This window comes from Scophthalmus maximus, chromosome 21 (genome assembly GCF_022379125.1).
Source record: "Scophthalmus maximus strain ysfricsl-2021 chromosome 21, ASM2237912v1, whole genome shotgun sequence".
Taxonomy (NCBI): Eukaryota; Metazoa; Chordata; class Actinopteri; order Pleuronectiformes; family Scophthalmidae; genus Scophthalmus; species Scophthalmus maximus.
In genome coordinates, this window is record NC_061535.1 from 7,809,793 (window position 1) to 7,832,129 (window position 22,337).

The 22,337-nt window shown below is 41.7% G+C and overlaps 1 protein-coding gene and 1 long non-coding RNA gene across 3 annotated transcripts; both read right to left on the reverse strand.

Annotated features, from left to right (window-relative positions):
* Window positions 1–282: 282 nt before the first annotated feature.
* On the reverse strand, window positions 283–2,415 carry LOC118291379. Its single transcript, XR_004786648.2, has 3 exons — window positions 2,248–2,415; window positions 819–943; window positions 283–666 (listed from the first exon to the last, which is right to left on the reverse strand). It is a non-coding gene; the product is annotated as an uncharacterized LOC118291379 (long non-coding RNA).
* A 366-nt stretch (window positions 2,416–2,781) lies between these two features.
* rnpc3 (RNA-binding region (RNP1, RRM) containing 3) lies at window positions 2,782–15,352 on the reverse strand. Of its 2 annotated transcripts, none has more exons than XM_035619615.2 (16): window positions 15,238–15,352; window positions 14,677–14,833; window positions 14,521–14,568; window positions 14,283–14,392; window positions 14,094–14,186; window positions 12,500–12,611; window positions 11,774–11,842; window positions 10,296–10,441; window positions 9,608–9,733; window positions 9,034–9,182; window positions 6,594–6,779; window positions 5,870–5,964; window positions 5,592–5,650; window positions 3,871–4,003; window positions 3,233–3,310; window positions 2,782–2,844 (listed from the first exon to the last, which is right to left on the reverse strand). In XM_035619615.2, the coding sequence occupies exons 2-15, from the start codon at window positions 14,827–14,829 to the stop codon at window positions 3,242–3,244; spliced, it is 1,548 nt and encodes a 515-aa protein (XP_035475508.1). In that variant the 5' UTR covers window positions 14,830–14,833; window positions 15,238–15,352; the 3' UTR covers window positions 2,782–2,844; window positions 3,233–3,241. The 2 variants fall into 2 exon arrangements, with proteins under 2 accessions (XP_035475508.1, XP_035475507.1); XM_035619614.2 differs by having other exon boundaries at window positions 2,782–3,089.
* Between the last annotated feature and the right edge of the window lie 6,985 nt (window positions 15,353–22,337).

A 22,337-nucleotide genomic window follows, 5' to 3' on the forward strand; every position in this document is an offset into this window, starting at 1 on the left:
GTTGGATTCATTGGCCTTTCTCCAAATTCAAAACCGATTTATTTCTGACAAATTAATCTGCGTGCTGAAACAGAGATGAAGAAAGAAATCATATCAATTAATTGCTTATGTGTGTTTTTGGCTCAAACATCGCGTAGCTGAAGTCAGCCCCTTGTTTCCAATCTTCTGTCGGAGCCAAATCGCATACCAATATGCACCGAAAGCGTTTTAGACAAACAATATGAACTATGAATACATCATCGGTAACACTACATCTCATCAGGCCGTTTAGAAACACGGGGGTTCACGCTGATGTCATCTGCTTTATTAAAAACAAACAAGCTTCCTACATTTTGCATCATACAGACAGACAGTGATTCACACTGGGTTGCGGAAGCATCAAAATTCAGTTTCCATATTGCACAGATATATATATTCCAAGCCCACAGGCACATTCAGACATAGGTGTTGTCACTGGAGGTTTCTTGAGATACCTTCTGGCCTGCAGGCATGTTGATGTTGCCTCGAGTTTTACTGGCATAAAAAAAACCCAGTAAACCTTTCACTCAATTTGTACAAGTAATGCCGCACAACAGGAAAAGAAAAACAGGCCATGTGCTTACGGCCTGCAACACTGTCCACGTGCCCAGCAGTTCACAGGCCTCATCCAGTGAACGCGCCACACGCCTGCTTGAGTCAAACATAAGAAACACATTTTCATGATTCTTTTACTTCTGGGTATAGCTGCAGTATTACACCGAGACGGAGCCGGTGCAGAACATTCATCTTTATCTGCGTCCACTTACAAAAGGTTATCTTTCATATTGCTCAAATGTTACCTGATAAATGTCCTGGTAACTCTCAATATTTCCACTGCGGGGCGGCACATTTGTCATCGTTGAGGTGGCGGGCAGAGTGGGGCCCAGATGGGAACTCCTCCCTCACGGTGGCGTTGACTTATGAGCTGCGGGTCGGGGGCAGACGAGCACATGTGATTAATAACCCCGTGTGCCTGGATTGTAACCCGAGCTCATGAGCAGGGGCTGGGACTTTAATGAACTACGACCGATTTCACACACAAAAATAAAAAATTGGGACGACTGAAATGGATTTCACTCTTCACAGAAAACACAACCCCCGAAAACCTAAATCACACCAATTCTGTAAACCATTACGGTAAATCGATGGAGTAAATTTGCAAGTTAACAGCTTTGTAAAAGGTTAACGATGAGGTTTATGGGAACAAAATACACAGTGACACACGTTTAGCCGTTAAAGTGCAATCAAAGGAATCTCAGATAATTGCTTAATTAGGCTACAGTGATTTGCCCCTCTGGGGGATTCTGGGGTCAATCGCACCTCATTAACCTGTCATTGTTACAATCTGCAGATTACGGCCCTGTCAAATCAAATACACCCTCATTACATCAGAGAGCAGATGCGATCAAAAAGGGACTTTCTGATGCAAGCAGGGCTGAGGTAATTCATCATCACAGATTCCATGATAGTAACGTCAGTGAGAGGCAACGGGCTTCGCACCGAAAGATCTGCGTTATAGACGAAAACAGCTGCTGTGTTATTAATATCAATTACAGCTCCTTCATCTTTCTTTTCTTTACAGTGCACCATGCCATGAAAATGAAGCTTCCCCGCAGCCAGAGGAATTCCTTTTGCTGAAAATGTACTTAACTCTGACTGGAATTTGGTTTAGCTCTCAAAACGGTACGCGTTTCAGAGGAGTCTGATGCATAATGTGGTCATTTGTGAAATCTGGAGATTAAACATGTCTTTGTAATTTGAACTAAAATAGGTTTATAAAAATCGAACTGTCCTAAAAGCACCTGAGCCCCACTACTTAAACTTCCACTTAAATTTCCAGTCCAATACAAGTCATTTATAAATAAAAAAATAGATTTTTATAGAATAGATTTAGTGGTCAAAGTGCCACAGTTACATGGCATATTCTACTGACCTTATTATATTCAAAACATAACATAGATAATTGTGTTTTGGTTGTGCAATGAAGTGTCCCCAGATTTTTTCACGTGAGTATATTATTATTTATTTATTTTTTAAACTAAACTAAAGAGAACACTACCCATTAATACTTTCCTCACATGAATCATTTATCTAATATTTTGGCTGCTGTCCTCTTAGTCAGAGTCATGTGGAAAAAAAACAAAGCCTCGACAAGTTAGTACTGTAGGTGCACAAGCGAGCGTTGTCTGGCTAAAATAAGGAAAAAATACATGTGACTGCTTTAAGTACCTGATGCATGATAGAAGCGTGTATTTGTTGTCAGACCGCCAAAGTCAATCACAGCAGGCCATACTCTGGCAGCCACTCCGCACCACATAAGCATTCCTAAAAAAATGTATCAGACATCACAAACTTAATGTATAATGACTGACATGCAGCCAGTACACACCCAGTTCTGCTTACCCCTAATTTGATTTCCAAAATCGACAGATATGACGTGTGCTGAGGGAGGAAGTCCACCCTCCATGATCACACAGACAGGAGCCAGCCAGGGATTGTAAAGGTAAACTAACCCGGTCCCGGCAATTTCCCACAGACTGCAGCGTGTTCGGTTTGTTTGCCGTCTCTACAGGAATGCGCGTTCACCATTGTGTTGACAGCCCACCCATCTGCTGCAGCTCGCATACCTTCCCCGTCTGCATTTACTCGGCTGTCAGGGCTTCTAAGTTCGGGACTTGAGATAATCAGTTAATAATAGTGTGTAGTGTACCCACAAGTGTTGACATTTGTGTGATGATGTGACAGAAAGAAAACACATGAAAATGTATTATTATAAAATACTTTATTTGATAATCAAAGAAGACGACGATGCCCGGCGACCATCACCTGAAATTCAGTCAAACAAGGTAGAGAACGTTGTAAAAAGAAGCCGGACAGTTTCCCTGAATAGCACAGGTAAACAAAAATAATCCTTTTAAATTTAGACCATGGTACTGTTGTTTGAATTTCAAGCGTGCCGCAATAACTACAAATAAAACTGCCCACATTTCTTTTTTAGTGTTTCTTCCAAAGGATATGCAGGAATAAGGATACAAATGGTTCTGCTGGGCCACAATATCAAGCCTCGGTATCTTGAATACATAAAGCGTGAACACAAAATGTAAAAGAAAAAAACACCATTACAATGAAAATTACGCTTGTTTTACACATAAGGTGAAAAAAAACATTTCCTTATACCATTTTTGCTCTATTGGCAGGGCTCCGTCTCACTCACCTGTTGAGTTCATCGCTGTTTTGGCCCTTTCTTGGAATCCACGGCGTCTTGTTTTGGTCGTGCAGATCTGGCAAACTGCTGTGAGTTTATAGTTAAGGTCGGTTGGCACTTAAGAGTAAACAAGTGAAAGTTAACCAACTCTTGATATAACATTTTCCATTTCAGGCAAGGACTTGAGGTTTCTCTTCAAAACGCTTTTATAAATTCACCTCTCTCTCTATTAACGTAATGGAGAACAGAAAATAAATATCCAAACCCCAACCCCACTGAAACGCCACTTTCTGTTCACGGACTGATCATTTATACTCATATAGTCACGCTTTACTCTGAGAGCAGCTTTAAGTCACAGGAGCTCTTTTCCTTGTGATACTTGTCGGGGGAATTTTGTGAGACTGTAAAGATGAGGGTTTGGTTAGCCTGTGTGAGGTCATCTTAACACTGAATGCAAACACATAATAACCTCATCTTTCTGTTCTTTGCGTATCAAGTTAGTATCTTTGCAAGACATTAACCATATTTCCCTGAATAAACACAACCGATACTTATGTGCATGCATGTCCCCAAATCAACACATTACCAAAAAAAAAAAAAACACCCACGTCCCGTGTTTCATCTTGTGGGAGGGAGTAAAAGGATACGACCACCAGGGGTCTGTCATAAAGAATGTAGCCGTTGGTTTCCCGCAGGGCTTTCTCTGCGCTCCACTCACTGGGGAGTCCTACGAAGGCCTGCCCTTTCATCCGTCCCTCCTTCATTAGCACAATGTCAAACCTGAGGGAAAGAGTGAGGCAGGGGCACATCATCATCATCATCATCATCATCATCATCAGTATACAGATTCAACATCACAGATCGGCTGTTCAGTTTGTGGTTTGGTACAAAGCAAATAACTGAAATGTCACATCAAAACAAACTCTCAGCGTAAAACTCTGATGTGCAGTGCAGAGTAGTGTCTACCTGGGCAGAGTGCTTTTCGTTAACAGACGGCACTAAGATTCACCCAATCCTAAACTAAATTATCATTCACATGTTCCTGAACAGAATAAATATGAAACAGTGATTTAAATAGCGGCTCTTATAACAATAAGACCTGTGCTTCTCTGCAGCGGAACAAGAAAGAAATAACAGTTTTAAGACAATAATCATCAGTCATCTGAATATATATATATATATATACAGAGAGAGAGAGATATCACAACTAAGGTTGGGTGCGACAGAAAGTCCTTGTTAGCCTTTGTTACCACACAGCCCCCTCCCCCTCCCTCGCTGAGCTGGCTTTTATCACAGTTCTGCACTGAAACAGCGAGACGGGGTTTAAAGATCTATCCGCTCTGGAGACCATTTTATAAAAGCTCCTGTGTTTGGTGAGAAAAACACCTCTTTTTTGGGGGGAGTTGAGGGCTGGAACACAGAGAAAAATACTACATTGTCAAATTCATCACGGTTAATGCGGAGCTGGAGCTTATAGATCCTCCTGAGGCTAATATTTAGAATTTTTGGGAAATTATAAACACACTGGACGAAAAGTTTCAAAGTTTTGCAGGGCCAAGTCAGCTGGTGGCGACGTTGTGTCCAGAAACGGCCGAATCAAGAGCAACTCTGCAGCATCACCCGGGTGTGTCTATTCGTGGCGTAACAGGCCGGAGCGATAACAAACAGCACAGGTTTGTTTTTGGCTGCAGACATGAGAGGACACTCAGCTTTCGAAGACGGAGGCGTGAAGCATGTGAACACAGTGGTAGAAGCTCAATTATAATGTTTCTTCTCATTTATTTGTTCTCCACTCTGAACAAACAACTAAAAAAGACCTATTGGACTGTGAATTCTGCCTGTCGTTGCTGTGTGAGGTCTGCCGTTGTGTTTTTGACGACGCAAAAATCTGTGGAAAGGATCTGGTATCGTGGAGGTGAGGATTTTTTAAATACTTCTTCAGAGACTTTAATGATAAGAACACAAACTGCCGTGACTCCAAAATACAATTTAGAGTGAGGTTACGAAAGGACACACTGTTTTCTCTGGCAGAGCTGCGCCCTCCCTGTTTATCACCGACATCCAAGTTCAGAGTCTGGCCTACTACCAACACGAGCTCCGTTCAATGACTCAGGTGGACGATTCATTTGAAGTACTGCTGATGCACAAACATAAAGTGTCCCTCATGATCTCGACGTCAGGTTGGATACTTATTAATAACACAACACACAGTCAGCACGAATTACTAACATCTCTCAAGAGGAGGCGACAAATTGCTAGAGTCGGAAATAGCTTGGGAAGAGAAAAATAATTAAGTAAAGAGACACGCAAACCATGTCAGTAAGAAAAGAAAAAGAAGTGGAGACTATCTGGATTTCGTTTGACATACATGTTTCTCTCATCTTCTGACAAAGGGTTGATGAATCTGCCGTAGATGTACTTCAGTTCCTGGAAGACAAATAATGCATATCGGGGGAAAAAATAAGTCAATATATGAATATAGCTACATTGTTTATGCCATTAATTTTGAAGATTGACACCTCATTTCAAAACAGAAACAGAAATTTGATACATAAAGGATTTAAGCAATAAAAAAAGCATCATATTCAATAAAACAAACAAACACGACACCTACACAAGTGGGTCAAGTTCTACAAATGCACCTACTTTCTCCTCCACTTGCTTTGCAATGTTCTTCACGTACAATCTGCAGGTCGGCTCACCCGGTTCGTAATTTTTGAACACAGACATCCTTTTCATCTCTGATTTGAAAGGGAGAAGGAAAGAAGAAGATTAAGAGGAAAAAAACTTGATAACAGGTGCATTTCAAAAACAGGTACAGAGGATCACAGAGCTGCTGCATATAGCGCGACAGTAACACACGGGTAAATACAGAGCCATGGTCTTCCTCGAAAGACTGATTCATTACATTTATATAAAAGAAAAATTGGAAAATAAACTCAAATGTTGGTTGTGACAATGCGAATATTCAAGAATCAATTAAACAATCAATTATTTCTAATTGTACAGCCACTGAAATGATCTATTAATCATTTAAGTTGGTACTGCAGACTTGTTATCAAACAGGCTTTTCTACACATCCATAAGATATTGATCACCATCAAAATTCATGTGGAGAGAGAGAACTCAAAGAAAATCACTTTGCAACGATTCTCTGCATTGAAACAGAGTCCGAAAATGAAAACATCAGCCTCTTATAAACATATCTTCCTGTACTGCTGTCAACAAGACGCCCCACTGTGGACCCTTTACTTGTTTATATAAAGTCCTTGTTATTCACCATCAATGTGCAATACATTCCTTCAAGATTTTTCCAATATCGTTCATTGGTTTAGTTACATTGAAGCAGTTGCCGAGTGGTTATATTTACCGTCTCTTGACAGCCGTCCTTTCTCCAGCTCCTTTCTGGAGATGACGCCTGAGGCGAGATCCTGCTCGTGGTCGCTGTGCTCCTCTCGCTGTTGCGACTCCTGAGCGCTGGGGTAGAGCTTCCCAAAACCTTCAGTGACCTCCGGCTCGTCGGCGAGAGAGGCGGCGACCTCCTTCTCATCCCCTTCTGAAAGGTCACAGAAGATGTTTGAGGAGCAGTTAGTGGCACACAAAACATTATATTTTAAGTGTGGCTGAAGTCGGTCTTTGTGGGAAATCAGATTGTTTATGATGCACAAATACAGATGGACGTTTTTGAAGTGTCTAAAAAATAGCAGATTGTGAAAAAATATATTCCACTGCGTTTACCCTCTTCAGTAAAGGAAACAAGCTCAGGATAGTAAAGTGGAGGCAAATCCTCATCACGTATTGATTTTTAAAATTTCTAAGCATGGCATCATTAGAAACTGATAGATGGAAATAATGATTTCATCATCATCATCTGGGTTTAATAGGATAAATACAGAAATATGTTACTTAAAACTGAGAATTGGCTGCACTGATAAACCGAAAGAAGTCTCAAGTGCGAGCCACGAGCACATAGTCACAGAGAGAAGTCGTCACATCAAAATCCACTCCTTTTTTTGCAAACACAAAGTTTGAACGGCAGAGCAACAGATAACTGCGGCAGACTTCGGAGGAGCGCATGGCCGTGCACACACACGTTGTATTTGGAATTACTAAGAGCAGTGAGCCTGTACAAAGCCGAGGTTGGGGGGGGGGGGGGTGCGTGCGTGTTCATCGGAGCAAGAAGTGCTGGGGAGCTTTCCTGATACACACTCTGCGGAGGACCAGACTGCTGCTTTCAAAATTATCCCGCTCCTTATCTGTCCCCCACCTCCCCTTTTCATTTAAATGGCGTGTTTATCCGATCCCACACCCTCACTTTCCCAAAACAAGACTAATCCAAAAAGCCACCTGTCATAGTTTATCTTTCCCCTGCCTTCAGGAAATCCTTTGTGTTTGACTTTGAGATCTATTTTACTTCTCAGGGGCTTGCCAGGGAGTGAAGTTGTAGTTAGAGAGAAGCGAGATAAGGCAAACAGGGAACCGCGTCGCTGACAAGCAACACGGGCTGTGCCCCCGGTGGCACATCCTCATACAGATAATGGTAAAACCTTTTTGGGTGCGAGTTTCTGCTGTGATATACTGCTGTGTTAACACTTGGCGACGACTTCACCCATGGTAAAGGCTTTAACTTATGTCAATAGGAGTATCAAACCACCTCCTGCTTCAATGTGATAATAAACATGATGTACAGTAACAATCAAATTCCGACAGTGCCTCCCGTGCTCAGACGAAAGGCACCAGAGAACTTTTTATACGGATTTCCCCGATGTATTTGTAGATTATAGTATCCGTCTGATTTATTTTGACTGGCCAATTGTGAAAGTCACAGGTTCTGCCATATTTGTTACTCAAAGTAAACTAAATGTGTTTCCACGGGTGCACTTCATTAGAGGCTGCCATGTTTGGAGATATTGGATATTAGTATCACAGTGTTTCCCACACAGATACATTCCATCTGTGGTGGTGGTGGTGGCTGCCACCGGGGGTCAGCGGGTTGGGGGCTGATTAGTGAGAATAGTCCTGGCACACGCACAAAGCGCGTTCTCATCCCGAGCGACTGCATAAATGCACGCAGCTTGAAGAGGAAACAACCAGTTTTATGCCGAGAAAGACAGAAGTGTGAACATTTTTTTCGGTTAATTGTGAAATTATGTAGGGACAAAGAATATAATGTGCAGGAATTTAATGGGAAACGGATACTTCAGTCAGTTCACTCACTGGTGAAGTATATGAATTTCAGTAATGGGAATAAACAAACTGACCACCCCACCATTTGCAACAAGGCATCTCGCTTTGTAATTATCTAATGATGAACGGTGGGGATTTAAAGGAATCCACATGTGAACATCTCAGCAATGTATCTTCTCTCCTCCCAGTGACTGCACATGTCCCTGTTTGAATAGAACACCTCCGGAGCCCTTCTGAATACTGACGGAGGCGGGAGGGAAGGAGTTGATATATTGCTTTTATTAATAGTGCTAAAATGAGGACTGAAATGCATCACATTTTTTCCCAGTTGGGACTGGGGGAATCTGTTCCAAAAAAATAACCTCATTTTGGATTTCCTTTTGTTTGCTCTCGCAACTTTTCTCATGATCAGTACTAAAATGATCAGTTGATTGATTACTGAATCAACCAATTATATCTGTGGTTTTTGAACTAACAGAAATTCAAAAGGCATCGGCGAATTGTGACAAGCCATTTTTTTTACCTACCTCTAATCTGTTAACAAACAGAGAGAATGATCAACAGGTTAACTGACAAATGGACAAATTGTCAACTGCAGGAAGTGAGCTGATGGGAGCACTGACCTCGGCCTTCGTCAGCCTGCGCCTCTTCGCCTGGCCCACATCCTTCCACTGTGGATGCTGCCTCTGGAACCGAGATGTGGAATTCAATTTTCCTCGGCCCGGCAGGGTGGGGCTGCTCAAACACATCGCAGGGCTGCAGCACTGGAGCACTGAGGACAGCGGAGACAATCAGCACTCCCCCCTCAACAGCAGCCTCTAAAATGTACCGACAATAAACCGGGCACCTGAGCGGCTTAAGGGTTGGAATATTTTTGCTCTGGTCAGCTGGAGATATTTCCCAGTCCACAAACATGAAGCTAGGAGACACAGAGATGTGTGTGTGTGTGTGTGTGTGTGTATTTATAGTTTAGAAACAGAGTTTGTGGCCTGTCATTAAGGGACAGAGGGAGGTACAGAGAAAGTGAGAGTGTGTGTGTTTGGCACAGAAACAATAAGTCTCAGAGCCATATAAGGCTGTCTTTATGAGGCAGACTTATTGTCTGGAGGATTCTGTCCTTTTTTAGCTGCCTATGAATACTGTCTTGAGATGAGCTTTGCGTGAGGACTGTGACATGCATGAGTGCCTCTGCCGTACCTCTGAGAGTCGGGTTTAGGAGCATAGAGTAGATCCTTGATCTTGGGCTTCTTTCTCTTTGAAGCCGTTTTCGGTCTCATGGGTCTCTTGCATGCTTGGTTGACCAGGCCCATCAGACGAACAATCCTGAAATAAAGCGAGCATAAGGAATAAGGGTAAAAAATGTCAACCTTGGACTGAGGGAGAAGAAAAAACACACACGCACAGACACAAAAAACTATCCACATAATTAAATTTAAAGACATTTCCCTTCAAGCATCTTGTGTTTCCAGCTACATTATTACTGGTGAATGATCAATTAACCCAGTGGCTATAGTAGTGGTAAACATTTAATGTAAAACAATATCAAAGTCAGTTTCACTGACTTGGGAAATAGATATCTATGTATGAGTTGACAAACCACAAAAAGAATCCTGAAACGCATCCATAGAAATGTCAGTTGGTTTATATGACATGTCCCACCCGGAAACCGGCAATCATCAGCCAAACCAGGAAACCTTGTGGGTTTTTTAAAATCAGATTTGATTGGATAAATATACATTAACCACTGAAAGTGCAGCTGTGCATCATGTAGATACAGTAGGAGCGCGGTGACGTTACCCTGAGATAACTGCCCCGGACACCGCCAAGGCTGCTGCCGAGTGGCGAGACTTGTCTCTCTGGACTTTGGCGGTAATCTGCACCTCACCTCTCCTTGTCTTCGTCGTCGTCCCCGCTCTCGTACTCTGACTCCTCTTCACTGGACAGCTCCATCCCCTCCACCGGCAGAGGGGGGTAGTCAGGAGGGAAGGGAGGGGGCATCGGGATGGGCGGTGCCGCAGGCAGGAGCTCAAACTGCGGTGGACAACACAAGATGGATTGCCTTACAAATACCTCAGGGCTCAAATTATTTCATGTGCATCTTTGGTAAGGTCCCCGGTTGAACACTGGTCGAAACTGCGAGGCTGATCGATATTTGGCTTAGATTATTATCACTGTACTCTATTCAAATATTTCCCACAGCAACAACAACAACAAAAACCTTAAGTCTATTAGGTTTTAACAGACAATCATTGTTTATTAATGTGATGATTAATTACAAAATTGATCATGTGGATAATGAAATCACCGGTTACAACAACCTTAGGTGAAATCTTCAATAGCTCATTTTGCCAGAAAATTTTTAATTTTCGTCATTTTACTCGTGAAAAACCGCAGATATTCACCTTCATCACCTTCATTTTTGCATGAAAACTTATTTAAATAATCAAATGTTTATCAAAAATATCGCAGAAAAATTTTCTGATGATCAACTTATTTTCCAGTCATTTCAACTGCAATACTTAAAGTCCCGTAGGAGAGAAAATGATTAATTTTATATTTTTTTATTTTCAAGTGGTTTAATCCAGCTCTCTGCTTAGAGAAAAATATCGGTTCTTCATATTAAAGATGATTCATTATGTCTAACTTCAGTACTCAAGGTTTCCTTGTGAAAGGAACAATATGGGGCTCTACTGATGAATCATCACTCCAATAATAAAATATTGTTTTAATGGAAATGCTCTTGTTACAGAAAATGACTGCAAAACTCTGAAGTGAAAGGCTTCATGTCCTTAGTAGTGCAAAGCTTCCCACCAACACTGATCTGACTTTTTCATCATATCATCTTGTAAGAGACATTTGGTGCACAGCAGTTAAACCTTTGAGTGGGAAAATATGTGCATATTCATAAATTCTGGATATGCGAATGGCAGGGGAGGAGCAGATTTGATTTTTAACAGTGGAATTAATGAATTTATTGTTTCTTTATGGAATGAGCACATCAAACAGTCCGTAATTTCAAAGTAGCGTATTCTCATATTTCTTCCAACATTTCACAGTTGATATTTGATATATTCTGGGGAAAGCATTTGGCCATATTTTACAACTTGAGGTCCAATTACTTTCACATAGTCCTAATGCTCACAAATTTGCATCAGCGTATACACTGCACAGACTTGTCACGCACCAAAAAAAAAAAGAAAATCTCAAGAGTTGAAATCAATAAGCTGCTGAGTTTTTAGGGTAAACTGGGAGCTGCTTCACCTCCTTCACATTGTACATAAAAATACATTCTGACACATTTAAATACTGGCCTTCTTGTAGCATCACAGTTTGTGTTTAATAGCAAATAACTAAATAACTTACCATGGGGGGTCTGACAGTCACTGGGCCGAATGGACATGGCAAATTCATCTTGTTCATCAGATGAAGTACCTGTATAATTGGACATTTGAGTATTAGAACAGCAACAGTTGCATCTCAAGACTAATACCAAGTGCTGGTAATAGAAACACACTGCTGGCAGCCTGCAGCCCGGGCTCCATAAGTAAAACAGACTGCGAGGCTTCTGCCTTTTCATTAAAACACAAGGATCGAGGTGAGATTGGGGCTGAAGCGAGAAGCCAGTGGTGGGGCCGAGTTCTCTGCAACACACCAGCACCACCAAGATGTGACCGCCGGAAGCAGCCGCAGTGAAAATTCCAGGGAGCGCGGCTCCCAAGGAAATGTTAAACCCATAACTCATGCCTCCCACTTATGGTTTATTATTAATACTTGCTCCCCAAATTGAAATTTAAAAGGCAAATGTTAGCTGTTTGATCTTTAAGAGGTTGGATGCAGTTCAGAAATCTCTGGGGCACTTAGTCCAGAATCGTATTTGCATTTTACATTATCAATCTGAAGGCAAGACATGCTGTCAAATCTGCATTTTTATGTACAAATTACCACTTTCCAAAAGGAATACAGGGACACTTTAAAAAAAGAGACAAAAATACAAATACATACACACAGATGATCAACATCTGCATATCAAAAGGTGTGCAGGTAATGGATGAAAAATAATGAGATATAAGAGGCGCCTCAGTTACTCACTTGAACGTAAAACTTTGGCACACTCATCAGGGCATGCGTTATATTTGTCAGAATGCTGTGTGAAGGTGGCGGGTATAAATATTTCAAAGTGGGATTGGACTGAAATTTCAACCTGGAGGAGAGAGAAGAAAAGAGAATTACATAACAAGTGATTCGCCGCCTTGAACACAATAACCCCTTCGCTTACCAACACGCAAAATACGTCAAAATAATGGAGACACATGAACGTGTTACATGAATGTGCGCTTTAAGCCGGGGTACCTTATTCCTTATAACAAGCACTCGGCCAACAAAATGTAAAATCCAGCCATTAAGGGACATTGGGACCAGCTCGCCACGTCAGCACTGAGGCTTGTCCAGATAGAACAGTAACTTTTACAAGGCAAGAACGGGCACAGCATGAGGATAAATCCTGATACTCCAGTCCAATAAGCGAAGGTGGGTGCAGTGCTGCTGGGACCGAAAACAGTAATCTCAACTATGAGTCAGAGCTCACTTGGTTTATAATTTATTCTGCATTTAATGCATGTTTTCTTTATGATTTATATTATTATGTTTCTACATCAAACTTTGGGTGATTTTACCCATACTGTCTTTTCAAATAAGTCAGTGACACTAAGACAAGCATTAGCAGAACTGCCTACAGCTTGAATTGTTGGCTGTGCACTGCTGGAACTTCTGGGTGGCCTCAGCAGATGGTTGGATTCAGCAGCAGTGTCCCTCCCTGCGGTGCTTCAGTGCAGTGTAACAAACTTTACACGCTGCATATTTAACAAGAAAGCACTGAAGATAAAAGTCTCCTGCTTGGTTTGTTTACAAACCACACTTTTACTGCAGTGCCACTTACATTAGTCACTGGCACTGTGGCCCTGGAGAAGACAAACCTCCATCAGAAATATTATACCGTTTTTTCTTAGAATCACCGTGAGTTGCATTTAAAAGTATTTCAGATTGATTAGTGCTGAGGCCACAGAACATTGCGTTTTCAAAAGTGTTACTTTTGGGAGACAGCGTTGCATTTTGGTTTAATCCACAGTATATTCTTGTCAGAATGAAAAAGTCTCTCTATTTTAGCGACAGGACACCAGAATTCTCAACTGCAATACACAACAAGAAGAATATTTTCATACGCCTTCATGTAACCCTGTCGGGATATCTCATCAGCTCTTATTCACATTAAGGCCTCCCCACAATCAGTCGGTGTAGTACAGGACCATCACACAAACAGCAGTCCACAAATCAAAGATATAGTTTACTGTTATAGAGGAGCAAAGAGACCAGAAAATATTCACATTTAAGAAGCTGAAATCAGAGAATTTTTACTTTATTTTCTTCATAAAAACTTGTTAAACCTATTAAACGATTATCAAAATAGTTGCTGATTAATTTAGTAGTCGATTAATATTTGATTAATTGTTAATCAATTAGTACTTATCAGACTTATCAGGCAAAGAGAAAAAAGGCATAAACAGAATCTTTTATCCAACTCAACGTCGGAGAAATTAACAAAAGTTCAAATAAAAACATAAGCCAATAATTATCTGGCTACGAATCTATACCAAAGGCTGCATAAGGACATATACTCCACACTTACCCAATGCTTGGTGCGATGCCAGTTTCTATGAGGGGAATATCTGGCGGTTTGGTCTCCCGTTTCTTCCTCTTCTCTTCCTTAACACTTTTCCGACTGTAGACAGAAAAAAGAAACCTGGTTCTGCTCTGCTGTGCTTACAACGTGATCTTTTTGTCCGTTTGCACGTCTCAATGCGCACGATTCAAGTACCTGTCTGACACAGGCGGATCCTTTAATACCGTCACATGATCTTGGCTTTTGGCAAACTCTGCGACAAGCGTGTGATCGAGGATCTCTAACTGATGGAGCCTGGCGAGAGCCTGAAAGAGATGGCAGATTGAGAGAAAATCGGATTACGTTTACATTGCACGGTTTTCTGAAACTTTAATTAATTGCAATTAGTGTAGACTTAAAAAAAAAAAAAAAGAGAAGAGAAAAAAAAGCTCACATTGGCTGCTGACTTCTCACTTCTAAAGGTTGCAAAGGCTGTATGTTTCTGCGGGAGGTGAACAATACATCGTCATGAAGCGAAGAAATGAGAGTAAATCCACTAAGTTGAACGATGTTAAAACCCCTCACACGGCGTCGGTGAGGCACAACCCACCAGACGACCCCTGTCGGAGAAGACCCTGACGGCCTCGGCGCCGAAGTACTTGAGCAGGTCCTCCTTCTCGCCCTGGCTGAGCTCAGCTGGTAAGTGGCGGACGAGCAGCGTTTTCCTGCCGTGACCTTGGACCAGGTCGTCATTCTTGTCCATTTCACTGTCGGACAACAAGCGATGTTTGTGAGCTTCGCATAGAGCGCGCCGACAACAACAACATAGAGGAAGTGCTGCCGAATTTTAGAATACATGCTGGGGATATCTTAGATGACCGCGGACACGCTCTATGGTATTTGTGAGTCTTCAGACAGACGAAGCACCGTTTAACTTCAATTCATTTGCACGAAGAACTGTAGTGAAATGCACTGAGCTAGCTCCAGCCGTAGCGCTCGGCTAGCTCCAACCTTAGCTCGGGGCTAGTGCGACACGTCAATCCACGGCTCGTTTTAACCGCTGTTGTCAGTCTTTCACTGAGCCAAGTCAACGCAGTTACATGCGAGGAAAAATAATCTGTTTGTGCGAATAATTAACGATCAATTAACTACACAACTAACACAAACCTACCTGCTGTGGCAGAAGCTATTGAACAAATTCACCGCCGCTTCCTTCTTCTCATATTTACAAACACCCTCGAGCTCTACTGCCCCCTGGTGGGCTGGAGGACGCCAACGTTAAATCCGCCCTGAGACCAGATGGTTTAGTGATGTAAAAGGGGTTTTAAGTTTTCTGGTAGGATGGAACATTTTAAGCCTTTTTAGGCTGACACTATTACCTTTTATTTGATTATTATTTACCGTCATAGTAAAAGTAAGTTTATTATAAAGCACACTTTGTTATTTGGCATTATAAAGTTGCACACTATGTAATGTGTTCACCAGTGTTGCCCAACACACAGACAGGTTAGTAGTCGCTTGTCACCAGCAGATGTCAGCGTCACCATATGAAATAACAGCTGCTGCAGCAGTATTGGAAGAGACAAGTCTAACTACTGTATGTAGGTAAAAAAACAAAAAAAAACACGTTGAGTTTTCTCCCTTAAGTCACAAGGTATTATCATAAAAATGTCATGAGTTAATAAGAGTTTTAAGACTGATTTGTAAAAGAAAATCCCATACGATTCAGCTTTTCTGGAAAAATGTTAGATGGTTCATTAGAAATTTAAAGCCTGCCCCTTCAAACCCTTGTGTGATTTTCAGATGGATTAATGCTATAATATCAGTCACAGAGAAATCGAGCCAGTATGGAAAAGCCTGTTCTTCTCTTGTCCAGCCTTAAGAAGGCCCTCAGCTTCCCATCCCCACCCTGAGAAAGTCCCCCCTACACTTCTCGAGATGCCACCAAATTCCTGGCCAAATGAAGCCTTTTCTTTGAGGAGCGACGCACGGGCATTCCTCCACAGGGGGACACAATACCTCCTTTCACCGCGACCTGGCTCTGAAATTTCACAGGTGATGGGAGGAACGCTGGACACTCGATCCTCCTCCCTCCCTTCCTCAACATAACATGCGGAGAGGAAAATGGAGAGAGATCCTGATCGGGAAGAAATGAGTGGAGTGTGAATGAAGGACTGACTCAGTTTCTATCAGCAGTGTCTGGGGATGAAACTGCTGACAGTTGATATTGTGTACCTGTAAAACATTCAGATTCAACTATGGTGACCACCAGAGGAGGTTGACACTGACTACACTAGATCCTAATGAAATGCCGGTCGCAGCCAAACATTTCCAGTCCAACAAAAGAGCCGAAGTAAGAGGAGTTGGACCGCAGCGGACAGGAGATGAGTAAAAACTGAAACAGAGCAGAGTTTCAAGTGCTAATGAAGACAGGTGAAGTGCTGCTACTGCCTCCATTGGCAAGACGACGTAACGTTAGTCAGAAAAAGGCCTTGGCTTCTGTCAGCGAGACATTATAAAGTACACAGCAGTCGCCATGATGAATATTGATGTTTCTTTTGTAGTCATTTAGCTGATGCTCTCATCCAGAGAAGCTTAAATCACTTGGCTTGGAGTCTTATCCCAGTCAGGAGAGCTCAGCAGCCATATGATAATTCATGAGAAAATAAGTAATTGAAAGGTTAACACACAATTTAAAACAGCATCCTTCATTCAGGTGGCATTTTGTGAGAATGGGAGATTCAGAACTTATGAAAATCCTTGTCATTGGCTGAGCTCCAAATCAATAAATTTAGATTTTGTCTTTCACATCTGTCCAGTCAGGAGTCATGTTGAAGAACAATCATACAGAATTTTGAGCAAATAATATCATCACCACCATCATCATCATAACTAAATACTATATAAATGTTGTTTTATGTGGCTGTCCTCATCCTCATATCATATCTTGGTTATAAAATGTTACCTGCGTTGGTATATGTACTGTATAAGTAAGTAATAAGTGATGCTGAGTTTCCACAGCTCCCCTTCTGTTTGTTCAATATGGCTGCCTAAGAAACAAGGTCATCACTCAAAATTCTGCTCATGTCTCCCCAGTGTTTCATCTCCTCTCTGAAGTTGTCCACAGGAAAACTTTCAAGCTAGGTTCAAGCCACAGATGAAAAACAAACAAAATAAAAACAACCTGGCAACTACAAACGCCTGTTCCTATTTGTGAGTCTGAAGGATTTACTGATGAAAAAAAAAGGAAACGGCCCGAAAAGTCCTTCCTGGCTTTGCAGCCTTGGAACTGACACAAAAATGTATAAACACTTAATGAGGATGATTATTGTCAGGAGTCTCACTCATCTGGAGAGAAAATAGTAATAGCTCATTGTATATCCAGGAACAGAATATTTATAGTTGCCTTGCAGAGGGTCAGAGAATCTCCCCGGGCTCTGCGCCTTCAACAGGGTCCTACAGTCCTGATCAATTCCCCATTGCCTGAGCTTTCCCTGACTGGGCACAGAGGGAAGGCTGATACACCCTAGACAGTAAACCCAGGTCATGTCCTGCCTTGGAGGCTTAAAATGGACCCTTTCATGGTTGGAGCACTGAATGGCATAGCGGGGCCTCTTTGGTAAGAAAGTGTGTATTTCCAGTGGCCTGCATGGAAACTACATGGAAAAACGGAGGGCCTGAGCATATCATACCTCCATTGTGCCTCTATAGATTCGACACAGACAAGAGTTTGTTTCACTGGAAAACCAGTTTGGGTTGGCCGGCTCTCATTTTCTACTCAAGTAATTTCTCAATAACCTTATCTGAAAGAAGAAACACTTTCTTTAAGTAAGGTATTGGCTCTAGCTTCATATTGAACAGGCAAACATAAGAGCGGTATCAATCTTCTCCTCTGACTCTGGGCAAGCAAAGCAATAAGCGCATTTCCCAAAATGTTCAGCCAATTCCTTTTACAGCATCAGGATGGAATCAGCCGCATCTCTTCTTCTTCCTGTCTGTCCGTTTAACACTGTGCATGTGTGAGTGTTTGACAAAGTCCTTCTCTCGGGTTGGTGTGGAATGCCAGAATATGGTGACTCCCCTCTCTCTCTCTGGGCCGTTATCCTTCGGTCCGGGCACTCATGATTACGGACGCATTGAAGCGAAGCTAATTGTTTGAACAGCCTATTTATTTGTTTGCACAAAGTGGGTTGTGACTTTCACTGGGACTTCGACAAATTGAGTGACTCTACTGAAAGATGAGCATGACTTTACTACAGTGTTACATATTACTTTCTCTTATTAAAGTGTGTATTGATTACAATCTGTAATAACCTCTCAGACAGTGGAATACTATGTCCTATTTTACTAGTTACATCAATGGACGCTAGACTGTGTCAGCACAGTAATGGACAAACTATTAGAAAGATAACTAACAAAAGGAAACCCAGTGCTAATGCTACCATTAAAAAGCAATGACTTATCAATAATATAAATGTCTGCTTCTTCTACTTTCAGTTGCCTCGTGCTCAAAGACAGGTGAACTTCAGGGGTCAGGTAAAAATGTCCCACATTGATATGAATCACAACTCACAATGTCCCAACCTAACTGTACATACCAATTGTATTTCAACCAGCACAGGACACACCAGTCTGAGGACTGAAAACTCATGTGGCCTACAGATGCTCCACATTGTCTGTATTAAGCTGATAATTTCATCGTGATTATGCAATATGTTATCGTCAGTTTCCGTAGATTTTGGTCATGATTTGTGTGGTTTTTTTGCACAGTTATTCTTTGTCACATGAAATGATTCAGAGGCCTATGGGGGGAATAAAAGATAATTTCTGTTTTCACCTTGAACCTAAACAATGTTTAGAAAAGGGAGATGTGATGTGCAAAATTGAAGCTGCATATTCTGGAAATCACGGAGGCACATAATCATGGCATGTGGCGGATTCGAGCGATGTACTAACCTCTAATTCATGTGAGTCCCAGCAGCTGATCAGAGTCCAGGCTAAGTCAGAAATGACACAAACTGTGGTTAGTCTCTGTTTAATCAGCGCTTCCCAGAAAGCATTTGACAGATGGTGATGAAGAGGAAATGGCCAAGTTCAGCCAGTTCAGTTCGCATGATGTGAAGGTTCGGCATCGACTGAAATATGCACAACGTATACAGCGGGCATCAAACACCCCGCAGTGATGCAGGCAGCAGCTCCAGTCACCGCAGGCATCGCCTTAAGCTTCATGTTGGTGCTAAAGGTAACTGCAGCACTCAAATCATCCCTGTATCCTGTTTTCAATCACAGGCTGAAACAGAGTGAAAAGTTGTCTGCTCTGAACTGCTCTCTATGATTAATGGTAGTGAGGGGCCTGCACCCCCATTGGACAGGCTCAAACCAGTTTACACGTTCTTTTCCTGGCCACATACAAGGCAGCCCGGAGGAGAAAGGAAAGAAGCGTGCGGGGATAAAACACGGTGTCACCCACTGAGGAAGAAGTCAGCTGAGGGCGAGGGGAGGTCAGGAATCCCAGGTTGAGGCAGAATGCGAGGAATGTTCCCTGCAGACCTCAACAGTGAAAACCAGCGACCACAGAGAGATTCCATCTAAAGATTTGCAGAGTAATGTCAAAGTCAAAGGGTCAAAGTTACAGGATGAGTGACGGGAGTGAGAGTCCTGGTCCAAAAGTCCCGGGGAGCTTTGCACCTCAGAGGTTGCTTCGTCCACTTGCAGTAGCACAGACGAAAACAAAATGGTGAACATGACAGATGATTTTCATTATCCGAGACACCACAGAATCCTATTCAGCAAATTATTATTCCACATTATGAATGTGTACACGTAATTTAAATCACGTGTACGATTTCACTTCAAACATTTCCTTCCTTCTCAACAGCTTGTTTTGACACCAATACATGTCCAGGAGTCTATTGTGAGGGGACCACAGATGGTCTTTGGCTTAGCACAAGCATTGTCATTGTGATTCACTCACTCATATAGCCCAGAATATGACTCATCTGACATATAACCAAGTATAGTACACATGAAGAGAAACCAAGAGATATTTTTCCTATCAACCTGCAAATTTTTCCTAAAAGCCTGGATTTTGCCGGTTCCTTTTTTTATGAACAGCGCTGCTTTGAGCTACATGCTAACAGTTTGCAGGCTATGATTTTTTAATGCTTATATTTGCATATCACCACCAAACGCAAAGTACAGTAGAGAGTGATAGGAATTTCATTCTTATTTCACAATACATTTAAAACCTTTTTGAGATATTTCACTCAAAGTCCCAAGTTTTAACCTCAAGTGGCACCAAAGTTAAAAGTGTTGTGTCGCCAAATTCACTAGGAATCATCGTCTGGAAATCGTGAAAAATATTTCATGGTAATCCATGATTTGACCTTCTGGTGGTACTAAATAAAAAGTTAGGGGGTGGCCTATGGATTCATCCTCTTTTCACCATATGGATGTCTGTACCAGTCCTAGAGCCATGCTGGTGGTGTGAAGAATCCCATGATCAAAATTTTTCTGAAGAGTCTCGTACTGTGTGTTATACTCCTATTTTAGGGTGTCATCTCTCTCCAATCCATCCATGCAGCTAGGCATGCCCTCTGCAAACTGCTCATTATCTCTCTAATGCTCAGGCACCTCTCTGAGTTTGATGGTCCCACATGGTGAATGGAGGCACACAGATGGACTACAGCAAGCGTGTACCACTTTTTCATCGTGATAAGTTATGTTTTCTGGCAACAATATAGATCCTTTGAAGTTTGTTTTACTCGGAGAGGGCTTAACAGCGCAGTGGATGCATGCATGTACGAGTTCTACTTGTTAGTGATTAGCCACAACTGTACTGTTAGGTCTCTCTGTGGCCCCATGCAAGGCAACAATTAATACTGGTTTTATCACTAGTGCATTCTTACATTACCACAAAAATACCTCCCTTTTAAACATGCTTCAGAGCTGTCAACACTTAAAACCAGACGAAATGATAGCTTAACACAATTTCCCGTGCCTCAAATAAATTCTCCAACCGGATCTCTAAGGGACACTTTAATACACGATTATGTTAATCTTGTATCAAGCAAAAGAATAGTTAAATAAAAACTTCACATTGCTCAGATGAGCAAGCCACAAAATATATTCTCTGAGAGTGAAACGCCATCAGTAACAAAAGACTGCACATGCGGAGACCATTCACATCGCTAAGTGATTCCAGACAAAGCTCTGCTCACAGCACTGCTAATGTACAGGATTTGTTACAGGACTGTTGTAGTATTGGACTGCCATAGGTTTAAATATGTTCCAAATAAACTGATTCTACATCATGCATAGACAACCACTGCTTCAATGATCCCCTGTTCCCCTGACATTATCAAATTATGCTTAAGCCTCACTGTTAAGAGGCTTATACCCAAACTCTTCCTTTCAAATACTTCTTAACCAAAGCCACGTGCAGCACAGTGACATCAACAATCCACTAAGTATGATGTAAGTAAGGTGGAGAAGTCTGTAATTTTACTGCACTGTTTTTATTTAACCACTATGGTCACAAGTAACTTTACATATTAGGATTTTAACATTGAACACGTGAACGTTTTATTATTTAAAACTAACAAATGGTAAATAAAGTGGTCATAATGAGTCCGAGCTCCAACATCTGCAGCATTGAAATTCAGCAACCTCATTACTTACCAGTAATACGATTCCAGTCGCATGATATATAATAATGTGTGTTATCACATTTGTTTGGTTTTGTTTGAAGCTAGTTGTAACCACTAACTAGAAGTGGAATACTTAAAAAGGCTTTTTTAAAAAGAAAAGTTTCCCTGTAAGTTTCCTCCATTGTTCAACGGCTTGTTAATAATATGAAATTTTGTCAATTTTGATTATCTAACCAGTAAAGCATCAGATAACTGCTAACAGTCTGGGAGTCTTAAATGGAGTGCAGTCTTTCTCAAAGGTTTGATGATTTTGTGCTTTATAAAACATTTTGAAGCTACTTCTTTTAAAAAAAAAAATGCATTACCAACTCTTTTTGCTTAATGAAGCTTTTAAAGCGCTTATGAGTTTTTGTGCTGAGGTGGTAGTGAACTACTATCAGATTACATCTTTTGTACATCTGCTATTGACAGGTGAAGTAGAAAAAAACAGCTGAACTTTTCCGACATTTCCGCAGCATACCTGAACACCGAGGCTCTGTACTGGAAGCTGGCCTTGGGGGTGAGGGACAACTTGCCACAGCCTGACTGGGTACAAGAAGCGCAGAACAGGCAGCTCTTACTT